The 19,765-nt window shown below is 46.9% G+C and overlaps 1 protein-coding gene and 1 long non-coding RNA gene across 4 annotated transcripts in view; one reads left to right on the plus strand and one right to left on the minus strand.

Moving 5' to 3' along the window:
- Positions 1–19,765, plus strand: part of LOC117868481 — a 35,398-nt gene that overhangs the window by 13,814 nt on the left and 1,819 nt on the right. The window lies entirely within an intron of this gene.
- Positions 1,164–19,765, minus strand: part of GRIK4 (glutamate ionotropic receptor kainate type subunit 4) — a 315,293-nt gene continuing 296,691 nt past the window's right edge. For 2 of the 3 annotated variants that reach the window (XM_034754418.1, XM_034754416.1), the window contains exons 14-20: positions 17,497–17,606; positions 14,442–14,615; positions 13,760–13,925; positions 11,228–11,453; positions 9,583–9,711; positions 5,417–5,535; positions 1,164–4,807 (exon numbers count right to left, since the gene is read on the minus strand). In XM_034754418.1, coding sequence (XP_034610309.1) covers positions 4,442–4,807; positions 5,417–5,535; positions 9,583–9,711; positions 11,228–11,453; positions 13,760–13,925; positions 14,442–14,615; positions 17,497–17,606 — 1,290 coding nt within the window. In that variant the 3' untranslated portion in view covers positions 1,164–4,441. The remainder of the gene's footprint in view (positions 4,808–5,416; positions 5,536–9,582; positions 9,712–11,227; positions 11,454–13,759; positions 13,926–14,441; positions 14,616–17,496; positions 17,607–19,765) is intronic. The other variant, XM_034754417.1, reaches the window with a different exon arrangement.

Genomic DNA, 19,765 nt, shown 5'->3' on the forward strand with positions numbered 1-19,765 from the left:
GGTCTCGGAATTCTTTTGGGGGCAGCGCAAAGCCCTGTGGTCTACAGGTCAGCCTAGATGAGCACAAGGGTCCCGTCTAGTTTTTGAGTGTGAATGCACCATGTAAAGCCCCTCCTCTGTGTGTGTTCTGAAAGACACCAGCCAAGGCCTTCAAACCAAAGCAGCTTTTATCCATCCACTACTATTTCAAGGTTTTATTTATATTTTTATTGTAAACAATCTGATCAAACAACAAAAAAAACCAACCCCTCAATATACAGACTCGGATAGAAAATACAGCCTGGGAAAGGGAAGCTGACAAAAAATAGATAAAAGTAAAGACAAATCAAGAGCGAACCAGGCTGGTTTATTTTTCCTGATGGCCTCAGTCTGAGTGACACCTGGGTGATTCCCTCTGCATAGCAAAAGGAAAAATGTCTGGCACTGTCAAGTTCCCTCTTTATTCACTGCAGCAACGGGGATGGGGAAAAATCAGATATGATAAATGATGGACAGGAATCTTTTCTTTTGCTAATCTGTAAATAAATTTTCAAAAGCGAGTGAATAGTGCCTGGCACGTGTAAGAACATGTTGGCCTTTAAACAAACATAAGAGGTTTTCTGATGTCTCCAATGTTGTTGTCAGGAATGCAAAATACGCTGGCAAATCGTAGCATGCGTGCTATGAGTCACCACTATTTGCTTTAAAATCAAGGGCCCACCTCCCCAGGTGGTAGAAATCCACTCAGCCCAATTGGCTTTAATGGAGTGGCACCGACTTTCACCAGTGGAGGAGCTGGTACAAGGAGTCTAGCTAGATGCCAAGACTCAGATCCCCCACAGTATTTAAGCTCCTAGCTTCTATTGAAGTCAATGGATGTTAGGTGCCTAAATAACTTTGAGGATCTGGGCCAACTCTGTGCAAATTGAGCTGGCCCAATTAACATCAATTTAGCTGTACTGATTTACATCTGTGGAAGATTTGACCCCAGGAATCTAGCTAGGGGCTAATATAATGCTAATTACTTTGGATATCAGAGGGGGATCAAACCTGAGACCTTTTGAGCTAAAGGAGTTGTTTTTTTAACCAAGGCTATAGCAAGCTCCTTAACAGCTACTTAGCCTAGCCACTGCTATAAGGGGACAGAGTGCCACACAAGTAAGCAGGAGTTACGTACTCGAGGCCGGGAAGTGCATCTTAACTGCATAGACTTCCCCGAGTTGAATTCCCCATAGGAGCTATTACTTGTAATACCAACCATTTTGGATGTCATCAGCAGGACTCAAACCTGGGACCTCTTGAGCAAAATGCAGGTACCTGTACCGCATGAGCAGACAGACACATTTCTCTTAGCTAAAGCTGGAGTAGGCTTTGCAAATGCTAGCTGGCCTACCCACCACTAGAGAGAGAGGCCAGAGTGTCACACTGAGCAGGCAGGGGTTACACTCAGACTTTGCTCCAAACCCTCAGCTGATGTAAGCTGCCCCTGACTCCACTGACAAAATACAGCTCCATTAATGTACGCCACTTGAGGGGCTGGCTCACTCTGCACACAGTGAGCAGAACTCTGACTTAGGCCCTGTCCACATTTGGCTCAAAAGAATGCTGGCTGCGACACACATTGCTAGCATGGCTTCCCTGACCAAGGAAGAAAGGGATTTTGTTTTTCCCTCCTCCCCATCAGCTAGCTAAATGGTTTGAGAGAGATTTTAATCAGTTATCAACCCAACTGTCCCTTCTGAGGGCAGAAGCCAACAATATCTGATGGGGTTAGGACAAATCTTCCCCTAAGGGCAGGTAGGTGTGACCAGATGTCCTGATTTTATAGGGACAGTCCCAATTTTTGGGTCTTTTTCTTATAGGGGATCCTATTACCCCCTCCCACCCCCTGTCCCAATTTTTCACACTTGCTGTCTAGTCACCCTAAGGGCAGGTTACTCCATTACTGTCTGGTCTCTTTTCCAGTCCCCCCTGAATCCCCATTCCTGCTATCCTGGTCCTTTTTGTCTGCCTCTCCCACACTGCCCCCAGGCACGGGACGCCCTGCCTGAGTCGCTCGACAAAGCCACTGCTCTCTTCTCCTGAAGACTCAGTTCTATGATGTCAACGTGGAACTCGCCCCGACTGACCGTGGCAAGGTTTTGGTGTATTTGGGGGTAGTCTTGAATTGACTTGCTCCTCCTGCTTCCAGCCAAGAACCCCCAAAGCATTATGGGCCAGATCCTCAGAGTAAATGAGTATAGCTCTAGTGACATCAGTGGAATTATTCGGATTTACAGCACCTAAGGAGCTGGCCCTGTTACTGGAACATTGTATTATCAGAAAGTGTCCAATTCTCACATGCTCACGCTACATGTACATTTCATCTTGTCTCTACCCTCCCGGCTCTGTTTGTTTAGAATGTGAGATCTGCACAGATTCATAGATTCGGAGGTCAGAAGGGACCATTATGATCATCTAGTCTGACCCCCTGCATAACCCAGGCCAGAGACTCTCACTGAGCGCAGGGACTGTTCCCTCCTTTGTATCTTTTTTTTTGAGTGCTGCCAAAAAGAGAGACTGTGTAATAATCTCCAGTGCCCATTGCAGGTATCTGCATTCTCTGGAGTTCTTTATACCCTCCTGTAAAGTATCTGGCTACAGGTTACTGGACAAGGTGGACCATTGATCTGATCTGTTACAGAGAATCGTGTGTGCAGGGAAACCATGCTCGACCCCTGTTTCCAGCAATCAGGTTTAAAAGAGGCTGTGGCTTGCGTTGTTCTGATCTCACTGCAGCATAGGGCCAAGGGGATTGTGTTGTTTTTTCTAAAGTGACCATGTGTCCTGCCCAGCTTTGTTTTCTTTGGGAATGATTACAGACAATGACAGCAACAGAGGTTTTAGGCATTATGCAAGTAGCTAGACGTTTTCAAAGGCCAAAGCAGCAACCTGCTGCAGTGAAGACCAAGCGGGCTGGAAGTACCTCTCAGATCCTCCGGGAGTGCTGTTGGGCTGCCCCCACGAGCGCTGGGACTCAAACTGCCTCAAAGCTTTAAAAGTGTGTGTGCGTTGGGGGGGGATCATAATTGTACAAGGACATCTTTTATTTCAGTACATTGAAAAAAAAAAGAAAGAAAGAAAATAATTCAACAACAGGATATATCTTTGCTGAAGGTCTGTGTTTATCGCCACCCCCCATATCTTCTCCCCTTTTTATTTTACAATCAGAAATTGCATAGAATTTTGTTTTTCAATCAGAAAATTAAACTCTTCAATGTGAACCCCACATTTGTACCAAGCAGAGGGCAAGCTGCTGCTGCTGCTATGGAAGGAAGGTTTTTCTCACTGAAGACGTGGAGTGATACTCCTGTTGAGCCTGACCTCCCTGCCCCATGTTCTTCATTCAAGGACATTTGGTAGCAAGGAAACCCTCAGGTCCCAGATGCCACCTGCATCACACGCAGGCCCAGCTATCGAGCCTGGGGACAGTGTTAAGAGTTCATAGGATGGGAATGTGCTGTACCTATGAGCACCTGTTTCTATCATGATGCCTACAACTGTACTTTCAGAAGCCCATGACAATGGGTAGGAAGTGCAACTGCCCTCTGCTAGGGGGAAAGGGCAGTGTTCCTAAGAAAGCATATGGAATCCGACAGCACCTGCCCATGAAACCTTCCTCGATGCTTCATACTCACTGTACACATACACCTTCCCTGACAGAAAAAACAAACAAAAAAGACACAGAACCCCTGAAATTCCAGGTGTTTCAAGGCCTCTTTGAATTCACTGTGTGTGTTGGTTGTTTTTTGGCATTTTTATTTTTAATATCTCCTTGAATGGACTTTCATTTCATCTGCTGCTTCTGTTTGGGAGTCATCTCCTGTCCCTCCCTTCCACACCCCACATGCCACGTCGCTGCAAAGGAAGGAGAGTTCAGCACCTGAAATCCGGTGTGCTGGAGCCTCCAGGCCCTGATGTACCAAAAATAAAATAAAATATAATAGATTACTCCTCTCTTCCCCTCCCCTCACCCCATCAAATAAAAATATCTCCCAGAGAACATCCCTACTGAATCTGTGTGATCAAGACAGATGACACTAGTGTCCTTTTCTCCTGTCTTAGGATGGGGTAGTTCTGACAATGAGACTTCCCCCTAGTTGGGGCAGTTCTGGTAGATGAATTGCCCTGTGTGTGTGTCATCCCCACCCCAAAACCAGATTTTTGAGGTGGGGGAAAGCTGCTGGAGACAGGCCAACCAGAGAATCTTCCACCTAGTGGTTCAGAATCCAAGTGGGATGAATGTCCTCTTAGATAGGAGAGGTACCAAAAATCTCTGGCTGGGCCTGGCTCTCAGCCTGAAGGTTTGTCTTGCTCTCGAGGAGCTGGATAACTGCTTTTAATTTAAAAACGAGTCTGACATTGTACAAGTCCATGTTCTGTAAAATGGAACATGAATTTCTTTGCCCACCTCTGCCCTACTCTACTCAGGTTCGCTGCTGTTGGTGGCTTTCTCCCATTCCAAGCTCTCTTCGCTTTGTGCAGGTGAACCCGGAGCTGGCCGCGCCCGGAGGCCCTGGAACCTCCGACACTCCGGGCACACCCGAATGTGCGTGCAGCCTCGGGCAACCAGAGCAGCTTCTTGTGCAAGTCTTTGCGCCAGCGGGTCTGGCTCACCGCCGCCGCATAGTTTCCCGTTGCTGAGAGTGGTTGTACTGCGGGGTCGACGTTCCTCGGCAATAATGGGCCGAGTCCGTATCATCCCCGCTCGCCTTCGCCGAGGGTGGAAACTGTCTTTGCAGAGGATGATACTGCGCAGCTCTGTCACCATCTCCTGGCAGACAGACACCTGGAAGGCACACACAGGCAAGAGGTCAATTTCCAAGATACTGCTCAGATCCCAACATCTGTACCAATTCTGGATCCTGGTGCTCAACTGTTCTAGATGCCAAAACTAGTGCTTGGGATCTTCACCTGTTCTCATAATTGGCATTTAGCACTGCCACTTGTTTTAGATTCCACTCATTGGAATTCCCACTGATTCTGGACCCCAATATCCACATCAAAGGTCCTCACATGTTCTAGATCCTCAAGTTCATGTCAGGGATCCTTATCTGTTCTAGACAGAAATTCATGTGTCCTAAACCACACCAACTGCATATGGAATTTCCGCAACTAGAATTTGCATATAATCGACATCTTACTAACTGCACATGAAATGTTTGTAAGTTCTAGACCTGGCTGAGTGCACTGGAAATTTTACATTGCTCTGTACCTGGAATTCTCATGTGTTTTAGGTCTCACTGCCTGCAACATTCATACCTAGACCCACGACCCTCACCTATTCCAGACCCATCCCACTTTTTTTCTCTATGGTGCTCCTCACTGCAGTACCTGAGGACCTCACAAACATTAACGTACATACTTCCTGTAACATCAGTGACAGTCCTGAGCCTACCTCTGTCTGTTCAGAGTGTCGTACGCTCCACAAAAATTCCAGCATTGCCATAAAAATTGCTACGATTAAGCCACATATGAGAACCACGAAGATTCCACCAATATTCTCCATTCCCAGACCTGAAATAAAGCAAAGGAAAAAAAAATAAACTGGAGAGGAAGAGACAACAAACGTGCTCGGAACCACACAGAAACCTTGACTCTTCTAATCATCTTTGAGCTCATCCACTCAGGGAGCAAAAACAGTACAGCGGGCCCTTTGCTGTCCAATCAAAATTAACTAGCACAGCTTGAATTGTAAATACCAAATTACATGCAATGATCTGCTTGCGATCGAAGAATTCTTCCTAGGAAGTAGGATTTAGCAAATAATTTCAAACAACAAATACCTCTGAGAGAAGTGTAAAGCGGTTTGCAGACAAACAAAGCAGGAAAAGGAGGAAAGATCAATCAGATAAATTATGTCGTGCAAATTATTTACTCAGCGGTTGTCGCTACGAAGTCAGTAAATCGACATGAGAAAGCATCATTGACAAAGCAAAGAGAAGGAAGAGATGGAAACCAAGAGCAATTCCTTCATTCACATGCAATAATGCTGATGGGAAATGATTACTATTTACATCTAGAGGACGCAACTGAGATCAGGGCCGCAGTGTGTTAGGTGACAGTAAGAGACAGTCCCTGCCCCAAACAGCTTAGAATCTAAATAGACAGGACAGGCAAAAGGAGAAACAGAGGCACAAGGAGAAGTGACTTAGTCAAGGTCACACATTAGGTCACTGGTGGAATCAGAACCCAGGTCCCCGCAGTCCCTCTCCAATGGCCTAGTCACTAAGACTATGTATCTCATAGCACTGACACAGCCAAAGGGCATTTCCTCATCTGTCTTTGAAACAACTCTCAATCCAAGGACTGAGGGGAACCCACACTGCCAACAAAATCGTGCCAAGAAAGAGATACTCTTTCTAAGTCATTAATATCAAGGGGCCATGTTCTCTGCATCTCAGTTACAATGGGGCAAAAGTGGAGTAACCCCGTTGGCAATGAATTGCTCTGCATTTTCACTGATGTAAGCAAGATTGGGATCTCGAATACTGACTTTCCACTTACAGCAGGGGCAAATTTGGTTCCAAGGGCCAGATCTCCAGTTGGTGTGAACCGGCTGAGCATCACTGAAGTCAATGGAACAGATCTCCAATTGGAGTAAATCAGGCTAGCTTCATTGACGTCAGTGGGCCAGGCTCCCCAGCTGAAGTCAATGGGCTGGATTCTCAGCTGATGTAAACTGGTCGAGACCTATTGAAGTCAATAGGGCCAGATCCTCAGTTGGTGTAAACTGGTCTAACTCCAGTGGCGTCTATGGGCCAGGTCCCCAAGTGATATAGATCGACCTAGCTCCACTGAAGTCCAATGGGGCTATATCAATTGACACCAGGAAGCCACCCAGCTTGTCAGCCTTGGACACACTCTGACCCGTTCCCCCGATGAATCGGACGGAAGCATCACTCCCTGTCTTCTCTTCTCCCATCCCTGTTGTAGCAGCTGTGGAAGGAGGCCGAGAGCAAGCTGGGCCCGTAGCTCAGCACGCAGAGTCCCAGAAATGACTTCTTTCAGCACTACTTGTTCTAGGGTCGTGGGTGGACTGGACTGTTGATTGAATTGATTACAATGAAGCATGCGGCACCTTGCACTGAGGGGACTGTATGTGGCTATTAGTCAACCAGGACACCTGTAAAATCTTCTCCCCTCTGTAACATTAAATCAAAGCAAGAGAATCAGTGATTTACTGACCGAATCTCTGCGTGGCTTTTCGACATAAAAACCTCCCCCCAATCTTTGTAAATCGCTGACCTGCTTTGTTTTAAAACTCATAGGGTGACATTTCTCCCCCGTTCTCCATCATTCTTTTGGCAACCTTCAGGGGCTCTCGTCACCCAGTAAATCAGACCTTTGCAGGCAGAGGTGCTTCCGCTAAGACAGCAATTACAGGGCATAAAATGTATCCCATAGTCACAGCCCAGGCCCAGCTCAAACCCCACCTCCCATCCCCCCACACTCACAACCCAGACCCTGCCTCGGCCTCCTATAAGCACTGCCAATATCAGCTCAGACTCCCCTCTCCCCCATGCCCAGCTCAGAGACATCCCCACCCTCACCTACAGGCCTGGCTCAACCTTCCTCCAAAGATTGGATTAGAATATAGCTGGGTTTTCATTTAAAACAATACTCCTCCCAAGCACTTTGCATTAACTCCATGCAGCTCTTGCGAGCTGATTATTACCATCCCAGTTCCACAAATGGGGAAACTGAGGCACAGAATAGGGTAGTGACGTGCCTGATGCCATGCAGTGAGTCAGTGGCAGAGCCAGGAACAGAACCCAGGATCCTGGCTCCTAGTCCCCCTGCTCCAACTACACCAGAACTGGCCCCTTTTTCTGATTTTGCCCTTCAGGGCCTGTGTGGAGTTTGCTCTCTGCAGAGCTTGCTGAGTGCCCCTCCTCTCTCCTCCCCTCCATGGAAAGTAATGCCTTTAATAATTTATCAGTTGATTTTCATCCCTTTGAAGCTCGGTTATGCATTTGGGATGTCAAGATAAAGCAATTAGCGCTCTCACAAGTCACTGGGCAGCTGTTTCTGTCCAACAAGGCACTCAGAGACTCTCCTGTAATCTAATACTCCCAGTGAGAGGGGCCTGGAACTGGTGTTGAATGGCTAGAAATAGGGATTATTGTGTGATTTTAAGAGAGACCTGTAGAGAATTTGAGCTACTTGTGCTGAGGCCTGTGGAGCAGCGTATCTAGAATCCCCTCTGCTCCCCACGCTTCCTTCCCCTGAAACTTTGGGGGTTTAACAGGCATGAACGGAAACCTTACCGCTTTGGGGGGGCGTGGAATCCAAGGCAGGGTGCACATTTTCCAAATGGTCTCAAGAGACTCTATCTGTAGCACTTCTCTGATGCCCATTACTGTAGGAGCAGAGCATCTCATACTCTTTAATGTATTGCACCCCGTATCCCCCTGTGAGGTAGGAAGTGCTGTTATCCTTGTTGCAGAGAAGGGGAACTGAGAGACAGACAGACAAAGTGACTTGTCCAAAATCACAGCGGAAGTCTGTAGTGGAGCGGGGACTTAAACCCAGGTTTCCCATGTCCCAGGCTAGTGCTCACTGGATCATCCTTCCCCTGGAAAGATAAGGGGCTGACCTAAAAACCCAGACCCAAGGAATCTGGAATCCAGTTCCAGATGTTGGGGCTCAGCTCACATCTGTAACTCCCAGCAGTCAGCATCCTTCCCTATGATCTGAAGTACACAGCAGGGTTTTCTGGTAGCAAAGCAGGATACGGAGGAAGTTTCCATGCTAGACAAAGCCCCTGTGTGATCCATACAGTCTGGCTTATAAACTGAAAAAAACCCGCGCGTCAGATGTGCCAGGTAAACGAAATGGCAATCAGAAGCCTGCTTGGCTCTTTGTCTCCGGGCTTGTAACGGTCAAAAGGCTGTTCTCTCAGCCAAGGAACCTTTTAGCCTTGCAGGAAAAAAAAAAGCTTGCTTAAGTTAAAGCAACTGCCAAAAATGTAGCGATTGCTTTAAGCTGGCAACTGTTCCTAACGCTGGGACATCAGCCTAAGGCCATGGCTTTTATGGCAATTTGCATCGCTTTACCCAGAAGGACGTGCTCTTCCGTTTTAAAGCCTTATTAATAAAGTCCCCATTCCCCCTTTCCTGTTCTAAAGGAGCTTTAGATTAACCCATTAACCAAAGGTTCCGTGATGAAATTCCATTTTCTCTTAACGGAGTCCAGGATTTGGATGCAATCCTTTCAGCCATCTATTTTCCCATGTAATGCTGAGCACATTCATTAGAAGCTAATTTACCCTCCATATGCCTCCAAGATTTGTCATTTGGTTGTTGCTACTATCTTTGCCCCAGGCAAAAACACACAGCATGAGGTTCAGCAGAGCTGTTTGATTTTCTCCTTGCATTGTTAAGGAAGAAATCTCAGGTCAGAATAATTGCAAAACCAAACCAAACCTCCGGCTGGTATCGCTCGCGGAGGGTGCGTGAGCTCATTCTGCTAGCATCTATAATAATGGGACTGCTGTACATCCTTATTAATAGACTCTGTACCGGGCAGGAAGCACCTGCGTCTCTGAGAATCAGGGTTTACCTTTGGCTCTGTGGTCTTCCTCTTTGGGGCACTTGCCCCCTTCCCACCACTTTCGCTTCAAGATTTCCAGGCGGTTGTTCTCTTGCAGCTGGAGAATGGCCAGGTCGAATTCATCTCGGAATATGGAGCCTGCAGCACCCAGGGGGAGGGGAGTTAAGATATAGTTTAGGCAGTTCCCCTCCCCACACCACACACACTGCCCTGTCAACATGCCTGAACTGAAGAGAACCCTCCTACCAAGAAGATAGAGGGGAGTTCAGTCCTGATGGCTCATTCGGTCCTCACCGCTGAGATGGACAACACATCAGTCCCAGCTGTGGGTGATGATTTGTTCCCTGTGGACCAGGTGGGGATCAAAGGTGTTTCCCACAGGCCGCCACACAGCCAGCATAAGGGAAAAACTTTTGGTCGCTGCCATGCTGGGCAGGATTCAAATGGGCAACTGCACGTCTGATTCCCATTCCCCTGAATCATCCAGTTCAATTCCCTCTCCTTGCGCCTGTAACTGTAGCTCAGTTCTGGCCATCAGTCCCATATGGAGTAGAGGACAAGAATGGAAACCGCTTTCTGGCTATAGCAGCAATTAATCTAACCACCAGGCAAACCCAAACTCTCACTAGAAGCCAGGTTCAAGCCCCCAGCCACAAGCTTTCTCTGTACTCTTCACTATCAGAGATCCAGAAGACAGACCCTCAGACAGATTATGCTGTACAACAGAGTAAATTCAGAGTAATTCAATGAAATTCCACCAATGTAAAAAGTAGCAGCATGTGCTTTATCCACTGCAATTCTACAGTTTCACAGGACGCAGCCAGCTACTTTAAGCCTGTAATTTAGATTTAGTAAATGAAAGGTGTTTTTTTTTTTAACAAAACCTAATGGAAATGTTAAAATACAGTTATTCTAGGATTTAAACCATCCTCTACAATAGTAACAATCCAAAGACAACAGCAATGTGTATGAGAACCAGAAAGGAAGCTATAAATGATACTATTTCAATGTTGCTAACCCCAAGTATTCAAAAGTCACGAAGCAGGCGCCCCCTCCCCACAAATCCTGAGACTGGCCTAAGAATCAAGAGATATTTGTAGATAACAAATTTGGGGTCCTTTTTATTTGTCAGCTGCAGTTGGAACCTTTAAGGTTCACATTTCAGGCTTTTCTCTTCAACCACGAGGGCTAAAGACATTTTCATTTTCCAAAAAATGAAAGCTGAGATTCTCTGCTAATAACCTGAATCCAGAAGCTGAGGCTCTAAGGAAAACACCAGACTTGTGATAAAATCCCTGGGGTTCTCAGCAGTTATTTTACAGCTGTGCACTGGAGCTAGAAGCAGGAAGTGAACCTAACAAATCTAGTTTCACTTTTTGCGCTGAATGAAGGGCAAAACAGCAAACAACGAGCACAAATGCAGCCAAAATAATGGCATATTTTTAAAATCTTTCATTTTATATAATCTAAAGGGACGCAGATGAACAATTAAACTACATTTGATTTTTCCTCTGGATCGTGTCTCTTTGAAATAAAAGTGACACATAGCACATCTGTGAAAACTGACATTGCTCCTAGAGCCGTTTCAGCCTTTCAAATGCTCCGATCCTCTGCAGAGAGCTGAGAATAGCTATAATTTTTCTTCACCGCCTACCGACTGGCATGCCAATCCCGTAGCCCTTGGTGTCCAGAAGGCCCCCGACCTGCGTGAGGTTGCAATTGCGCTGACGGTAATACTCGTTCATGGTGGACTCCAGCAGGAAAGCGTAATTGGAATTCAGCACCCTTGCGATCCCTTCCTCCGTGCTCTTCACGAACACGCTTGGCTGCTTGGAGTACATGTAATTCCACATCCGCTGGTACGTCTGGTAACGGGAATTCTGCAAGAAAGAGGAAGGAAGAAGAGCTGTTGCAGGGGACCCCATGTGATAGGTTAGGTCCCAAATTAAAAAGTTTATTGAAATAGAAGGCTTAGATTTTTGCAAGAAGCTTAAGGGGGCCAGATGCCCAATTCCCTTAGGCTCCTTTGAAGCTTCTAGCTTAAAAATATTTTTTTAAATTATAAAACATGAAAAATATGTTTTCACAATGACATTTGAAAAACTAAGTGCAGTGGCAAATATTTTTGTTTGGCTGGTTTGCTTTTAAATCAACCAACCCTCCCATGCAGCAATTGCAACCCAAACGTTGCAGCAATGAGAAAGAAAAAGTTTAAAGGCCCAAAAACTCTAGGCCACAAAGTTTGGACCCAAACTTTCTTGGAGTCTGAGGATGTTTGGATCTGGGGTTTTGGTGCAGCCCATTGACTTCAATGGGCTTTGGATCAGGCCCCATATTGGGACCAGTAATAACATCTAATTTGATTTCCCTCAAAATTTACGGCTGTTGAAATCTAGGATTTTGTGTTTGAAACAAAAGGGAAACTGACTAAACTAATCTCTACTTCCTGAGCTGAGTGAAGGGCAAACAATAAACCAGCAGCATAGATACTGAAATTAAATTACAGTTAGAAATACTAAATCTGAGTAAATTTTAAGTTTTTATGATTAATTATTATTATTTAATATAAGGGGGGCTCTGTCACCCTGCATCCTGTGCAATCACTTACGCCAATGCAAAGGGATTGCAAAATGGGGGTAAAAAATGCCACATGCTGATTTACTTTTTACTCCGTTTACACTGGCGTAAATGATTATGCAAGATGCAATGGAGACTCAAGCCTATGATTTGTAACTTGCAGTGTCCCTGAAGAGAGCAGGACTAAGTAAATGCATTAGGCACAGTCTTTTATTCACTCATGCGCTGTTCAATTAGTGTTAGACACAGCATTCTGCTTAAGCGTCCCTTTGCCAAACCTCTTGGGTCTGCAACATTGGGCTGGAAAGATCAGACTCACTCGTGAGATTTCGAGGGCTTCCTGCTTCAATTCAAAACGAAAATAGAGTGAGAAAAGCGCTTGCCCCTTGGTAATTCAGCATTTAATAAATAAATAATCCTTGTACATCTTTGTGTGTGTTCAAAGCGCTGTGCAAAAGATTAACTCCTTCATTCCCACTCTGGACAGAACAGGGAAATGCAGAGATATACGGAAGTCTATGATGGGCTAAATGGGGTGAAAACCTTTGCATGTGCCTAACTTGGCAGGGGACTGGACCCGATGACCTCTCGAGGTCCCTTCCAGTCCTAGAATCTATGAATCTATGACTTGCATGTGAGCAGACTCTAACACATGCACCAATCCTGATTTGCACCAGCGCACACAGGTCTGCTTGTGCAAATCAGGGTTGGCCAACACCTAGGTGCTGATACAAACTGAGTCTTGCATGTGCAGAAGTTAGGGCCGCCTAACAATACATACGCACTTAGGAAAAATTGGCTCAAAATACTTAGCTGTCAGGGATGGTATTATCAGGTGGGTACAGCATATGGCTATGGACAACTTTACTACCCACTCTCTGGTGTTCTGTGCACAAACTGATCTTCTGAGTACGAGAAGCTAGGCATTGTCCTGCAAAGATATCCCATGAATCTAGGCATCTAGCTTCCAAGGAGTGTTTCCATTGCTGTGCTAAGAAATGCCTCCTTCAAATTTCACCTCTTAGCCTTCCCTCACTTATCTCAGCTCTGGCACAATCTGGTCTCACTTCTTGTCTCTGAGCAACTTGGCCCAGCTCCTCAAAAATAGGATCTGAGACTTTGTGCCCAACCCTGAGGACAACTCCCCTTAGATTCAGTCTGTCACTCAGCAGGAGGTTAGGTTGAGGATACAATCTGAATTAAGGAGTTGAGAATTTGGCCCACTGAAAATACAACCAAGAAAAAACAGAAATTTCTTTGTAAATAACCCTTACAAACTCAGATTCCCCTCTTCCCATCCTAATCCCAGTCTACTCATATTTCTTGCTATGTCAGTCTAATGGGCAAGGAACCTTGACTTTGTACATGTCTATAAGGCACTGAGCACACAAATGGGACCATATAAATAATCTCATTATGGTATCAGTGACTATAAAATGGGCCCAAACTGCTATGGGTGCCACTTGGTCTGGGCTCTCCTAGAATTTCCCCCACAAACCGAAGACTAGAATGGGACACACAGAAGACAGGACAAGGTGTATTACCGGGGGAACATCTGATTCTAACAGAGGGCTCCCCCACTCCCTGATAGCAAGAGAATGGGGTTCACCTGGAAAAAGGTCATGCTGGAGCCTCCGTGAATGGTGCCATACTCAATAGCTGTCTGGTCGGCCAGGTCATCCACCGATTCTATGGGCACATCCATCCGCTGCACGGTCAGAAAGGCTGCCAGGTTGGCCGTGTAGGAGGAGATGATGATCAAGGTGAATGCCCACCTGGAGAAGGGAGGATGAAGAAAAGGTGAACTGAGATTCCCCCTAGGATTCAATCTGATCTCAATCCTCTTACCCCTCCTGGAGTGATAGGCCAGAGGTGCTGTGGACCTGCTGATTCCAGTAAAGGCCCAGCGATAGGCCAAACACATGCAAAGGCCCCTGAACACCCAAACCTTCTTCATCTGAAGCCTACAAACCAAACAGAGTGGATTTGGAGCCCAACAAGTTAGCGGCCCTCTGCTTGGGGTTGGCCATAAGTTTAATAGGGAGCATTCTGGTAGCAGAATTCCTGTTAACTGCAGGATTGTCCCAATCTGGAGCTCCTTTGGGAGGAGTGTGGAGTAATAACCTACTATCCGAGACTTGTCTGCTGTCGGCCAACATGTCAAAACCCTTGTAAAAACAATCCCACAGTGTTTTACCCTAAAGCTCCCAAACAGCTTACAGCAGCGACACTACAGCACCCTGAACCGTGACTGTAGGCGGTTTACAGTTCTGATGGGCATGTTTCCTTACCAGACTCCACTGACGCACCGTGTGGACAGAGCTCGAGGGGCAATAGTAGATCCTTGCTGCATGAAACCCCCGACTGGAAACCACAGGCTGTTGCCGAGAGAGTACTGGTTCACTAGGAGATTGCACCTCCCTTGCGAGCAGGGGTGGGGGCTGTACCACTCGTATGGCGTCAGTCTACAGTGACAAGAAACAACCGGGCCAAATATGTTCATGATACAGGAAATACCGTATACAGGAGGGGGAAAAGAAAAGTGACGAGGCTCTAACTGTCCAGGAGGCAGAATTTCTAAGCAGGAAACTCTTGCTGGCAACAGGCATCAAGGGGCTCATTGCAGAGTTCAAACACAAAGTTGGAGCCTGGTGTTTAGAAAGTGCCGTGTGCTCTGATTAGCTCACGGGGGTGGAGCTGAAATCTACACGGAACACACTGTAGAAAGGATAACGATTGCTAGATCAACCTGGCTGTGGAGTGTCATTGAAATGACGGTAGCTCAGATCTCCAGAGTAGCACTTACTTCGCTTCCCACGTAGAATAACGGTGCTAGGGATGGACAGAACTCCCGGGCATCACAGGTGAGGAGTTATTTGAGCACCTAGCGTGTGAATCAGCAAAGTGGCTCTCATCCCCCACCTCAACTTCTACCTCGCTTTCCATCTCCTTCTCACCCCCCAGGCCCACGTCTCTTTTTCATCCCCTTTTTCCTGGTAGGAGGAGAAATCCTCTTGTGGCTGGCTTGCTCTCACAGCCAGCATCCTTAGAAATGGGGCATGGGCACACACCAGTTGTCAGGCTGGAGGCTGCCTTGTTCCTGCAGTGAAACTCTTTTCTGAGTGAACGTTCCTCCTTCTACTAACTGAGGCATGCACAGTGACCCAAGGGATGGACAGACAGATTTGCTGCAAGAGGGAACTGGTGCAAACTTTGTCAGTGTAATAAGGTGGCTGCAGGGCCGGCTCTGGCTTTTTGGCCGCCCCAAGCAAAAAACAAAACAAAAACGGGGCGGCCAGAACGGCAAAGCAAAAAAACAAAAACAAAAACCTGAGTCACGGCCGGAGCGCGGGTGCAGGGGGACCGGCTGGGGGGGGGGGGAGGAGGAGGGAGCGGGCGGGAGAGAGAGAGAAGGGGGTGGCCAGGGCTACAGCAGGGGCGCTGCCACGCGGCCCCTCCCGCTGCGCCGCCTCCTGCTGCCTGCCGCGAGGGGTCCGCTACGGTCGGCGGGGAGGGAAGGAAGAGGACTGCCCTGCAGGGCGCTCTGGTTCTCCGCATCGCCGCCCCCTACAGGGCGGCCGGAGCGGAACAAGAACAACAACAACAACAACAAAAGCGGCCGTGCCGCCCTAGGATTGGGCAGAATGCCGCCTCCAACAATCTGCCGCCCCAAGCACCAGCTTGCTCAGCTGATGCCTGGAGCCGGCCCTGGGTGGCTGGATTCTCTGGTTGACCCAGCCATTAAGCAGGGGTTTGGGACTCTCGAGGGATTTGCAGATTAATGATTGTTAAGGGTGGCATGCTTCCCTACACTCCACATGGATTTGGGAGCAGCCCTCTGGGAGAGGGATCTAGGAGCTGGGGCAGATGGGGAGGAATCATAGGAGCAGCCAAACCGGGGGCGAAGGCTGGAGTTGGGGTGAATGTGGTGTTATTAATAAAACCAGACCCCAAGCGGTTGATTTTTTGATGCTATGATTGCAGCTTGTGTTGGGAACTGGGTGGGGACTCCACCGGCTCACACTGACATTAGCCAAACTACAGTATGTATTATTGCTTTTGGATCTCACTGTGCCTTGTTGTGACTCCAGAGAGGTAGCGTTTCCTCTCTTTGGATGTTTGACAGCGAAATGCTGTCCCAAGAGAAGCTTTTCTGCCAATCACAAGGGCCAAACGGCCCTGCAGTGAGCTACAAACTCCTGAGCACATTGGGAGAGTATTTTCTATGAATCTTCCTCCACTGAGATCAGAAACCATGTAAGCACCATTCTAGAGAATCATGTTTAAAACATGTACAGAAGGGTACCCTGGCTCCAAATGTCAGTGCACGTAGTGCCTGACTGCATTGTTAAATGGTTTACAGAGCTGTGTTATTGAAGCTGTAACACGATTTTGAAAACCATTAAAGCCTTGTCAACATTACAACTCCAGCCAGGCCAGGGGACCCAGTGACTACACAGTTCCATTTTGTAACAAGGGCTGGGTATTAGCCATGCCCTGAAACAGTGTCCTTGGGCAAATCTTTAGCACACTGCCAGGACATAGAGAACATCTAGGCGCCCAAAAGAACCATGTTATTACTGGGTCAGAGGAAAACAGCATTGTAGCACGGTCCCCCCCTCCACAACTGGAGAAGTACTGCCCAGGAGCCTTCAGTAATATGATTACACCTGGCCACAGGTAACCTGAGTTGACACTGGTCCAGCAAGACCAGTGCTTAAACTGTGAGTCTCCAGAAAGATGCTAATGCTGTTTCCAATCTCTGTACAATCAGGGCCCTGACAAGGTAGGAGAAACCAGCAGAGATCCTGGGAACGCTTGTGAATTTGTTTTCCGAGGACGATCTCTACATCCTGCCATCTGTCCGGATCTGCTGGCCGTCACGGTTCCCATTGAAAGCGCTCAGCTGGGCTTCTCTGTGATGAATTTAGCATGCAAACAGAGCAAGGCTCTGCCCATTTGTGCTGCATGAGACCTAACCTCAAACCTCCCCCTTCCAGACTTTAAAGCTGCCTCCGGCACTGGCTGATGCCAGTGCAGCCAAATACATGCTAATCTGACTGATCTGCTACTGCCCCTGTCTTATTGCGATGATGCCAGTACTTCTCAATGGGGGTCACAGGACTGCCATTTGCATCAGTGGCATGTGTTTGCGCATGTGTCTGAACAGCAGAGAGAGACAGATGTGGGTGGTGGATGATCTGACACCCAACCCCCATTACTATTGCTCCCAGAGACCCCCCCCCCCCCCTACCCCCCCCCCCCCCCCCCCCATGGAGTTCTCAAATTCTGACACTAGGTGGCACCACGAGGATGGGAAAGGAACTGGAATAAAAGTAACAGTACCGAGCAACCAGGAAGAGGACACAGCTGACAGCCAGGTAGGCAAGTAACATGAAGAGCCAGACACCAGGAGAAAAGGGGTCCAGGAAAGAGAAGTAGCCAGGTTTGCGCCCCTAAGATGGAGACAAAAAGAGTCCAGCGGGTTTTTGTTTTTTAAATCAAAAAGTCCATTCTGCAAAATAACACAATGAAACACATAGAAACGGCAGCGAAATATCACAGGAGCAACGCAGGATTAATGCAGGCAAACAAGAGAAGGGATCAGTAAATGATCTGGAGGAGACGCAGGTGGAGCAGAGGGCAAAAGGAACAAGGCATTAAGCTCTGCAGCAGCTCACCAGTCAACATGTATTTCCCAGTAGGGCCCTCTTCTTTACCCCTTCACTTTGATTATAATAGGAATATAGGAACATGGGAATCACCAGACCAGATCAGACCAGGGCTCCACTAAGGCCAGCATCCTGTCTCAGACAGTGGCCAGAACCTGCTGCTTCAGAGGAAGGTGCAATAAACCCTGCAGTAATGGGAAAACCTACCCTTAGGGGTGGTTCCTTCCTGACCCTCATTAGTTAGAGGTTGACATATACCTTGAAGCATGAAGGTTTATATCCCTATGGGCTAAAATTACTGCTGGCATAACTCCATTGACTTCATTGGAGATACACCAGTGAGGTAGTTGACCCAATATCTTTATCTTACATTTCTATAGTGAACCTGAAGGATCTCAAAAGTGCAATTCCCTGATCCTGCAATCATTACTTGTGTAAATAATCTTTACATAGCAGCCAGGTAGTGGTAAATGGGAGCATTTGTAGGTGAGTAAAAGAGCATCAGATCCCATTAGAGTGAGAAGTGGAGAAAATGTTTGCATAAAGTTTCACATGAAAAAGAAATATTTGCCATGTTGTTTCTCCAGCCCTTGAAATGTTCCTTTTCTGCAAAATTAAGTCAAATGGTTACTTTATCTCAGGAAATGTGTCTGAATTTCAAGTTTTCTCTGCAAAGCCACCTTTGTTTGAAAACAGACACTCCTCTGCTGGAAAAAATAGGCTGTTTTCCTCTTAAAATACTTTAATTTTTGAGCAGAAAAATTTGTGAAATTTCATGAAGTTTTCTTATTGGAGTGAATCTCAAATGATAAGCATGTCCCATTTTGCTGAGAATTTTTCTCACTCCTCTCCAAACCACTCAGATACAGCGGTTCTGAAATAGAGAGAGCTACAATCCATCAGCACCACTGCACGCTGCATACCCATGGGGAGGAGTAAAAAATGAGGCAAAGCACACTGGCATCAAGACTTGCTCTTTCAGAATAAGCTCCATAGGTTCCTTAATATCCATGCAAAGAAGAAAGCATCTTGTGACGTGTTATTCAGAGATGTTGGGCCCCTGACACCTGCGTGGGCATTGTGGGTGCTCAGCATTTGTGCAAATCAAGCTACTTGCTTTTAAGGTCTCAGCAGAAAGACACACACAGGAAAAAGCATGCAACTCAGTGATCCATTATGGAAGGATGAAGAGCTGAGTTGACCCAGTTAGGATTTGAACCTGTCGCTTGTGGGAATCTACAACTTCCGCATAGACAGCTAAGTCACTCGGACGCTCACCAAACATCCTACTGTACGATTTCTTAAAGCACTTGTAATCTTGAAGCCAGCTGAGACTTAGATCTTCTTATATTAAAGTCAGACTAGATACGGCCTTTTCTCCACCCTCTCTGCATCATTTCCAAGCTCTGAGAGATGGACATTGAGACTTGGTATATGGATCCTTCTATTACATCTCAGCTGAGTTCTCTGTACCTTCCTTATTGGTACCTCACTCTGATGCCTCCCACAAGCATATACTGGCATTTGCTCAATCCGGCTCACTTGAGCAGTCATCCCCCAGTGTGTCCCGGAGAGAAAGAACTTCCAGTGAAGCAGCTGTTGAATTGTGAGATTTTTTGCTTTACACGGGACTCATCTTCAACAGAGAGCCACTTCAGTTTCCCCTTAGTCCACTGGCTTACTTTGCCCAGGTGTGGCACTACATAAAGTAATAACAACAATAAATAACCCCTAACCCCTATGAAACCCGCCTCCCTCACAAATCAGACTCCCGATTTTTTAGCTGTCTTTAAACCCAAAGCAATTAATTCCCCGCCCCCCTCTCCCCCCCAAAAAAATTCCCCAAGAAATATAACCACGATATATTTTTTCCAGGATGAGACATGTCAGTGACTGTTAAGGGAAATTGTCCTGCAGAGGCGAGTTTCACAATGAACTATACC

Source organism: Trachemys scripta, chromosome 21 (genome assembly GCF_013100865.1).
Source record: "Trachemys scripta elegans isolate TJP31775 chromosome 21, CAS_Tse_1.0, whole genome shotgun sequence".
Lineage (NCBI taxonomy): Eukaryota > Metazoa > Chordata > Testudines > Emydidae > Trachemys > Trachemys scripta.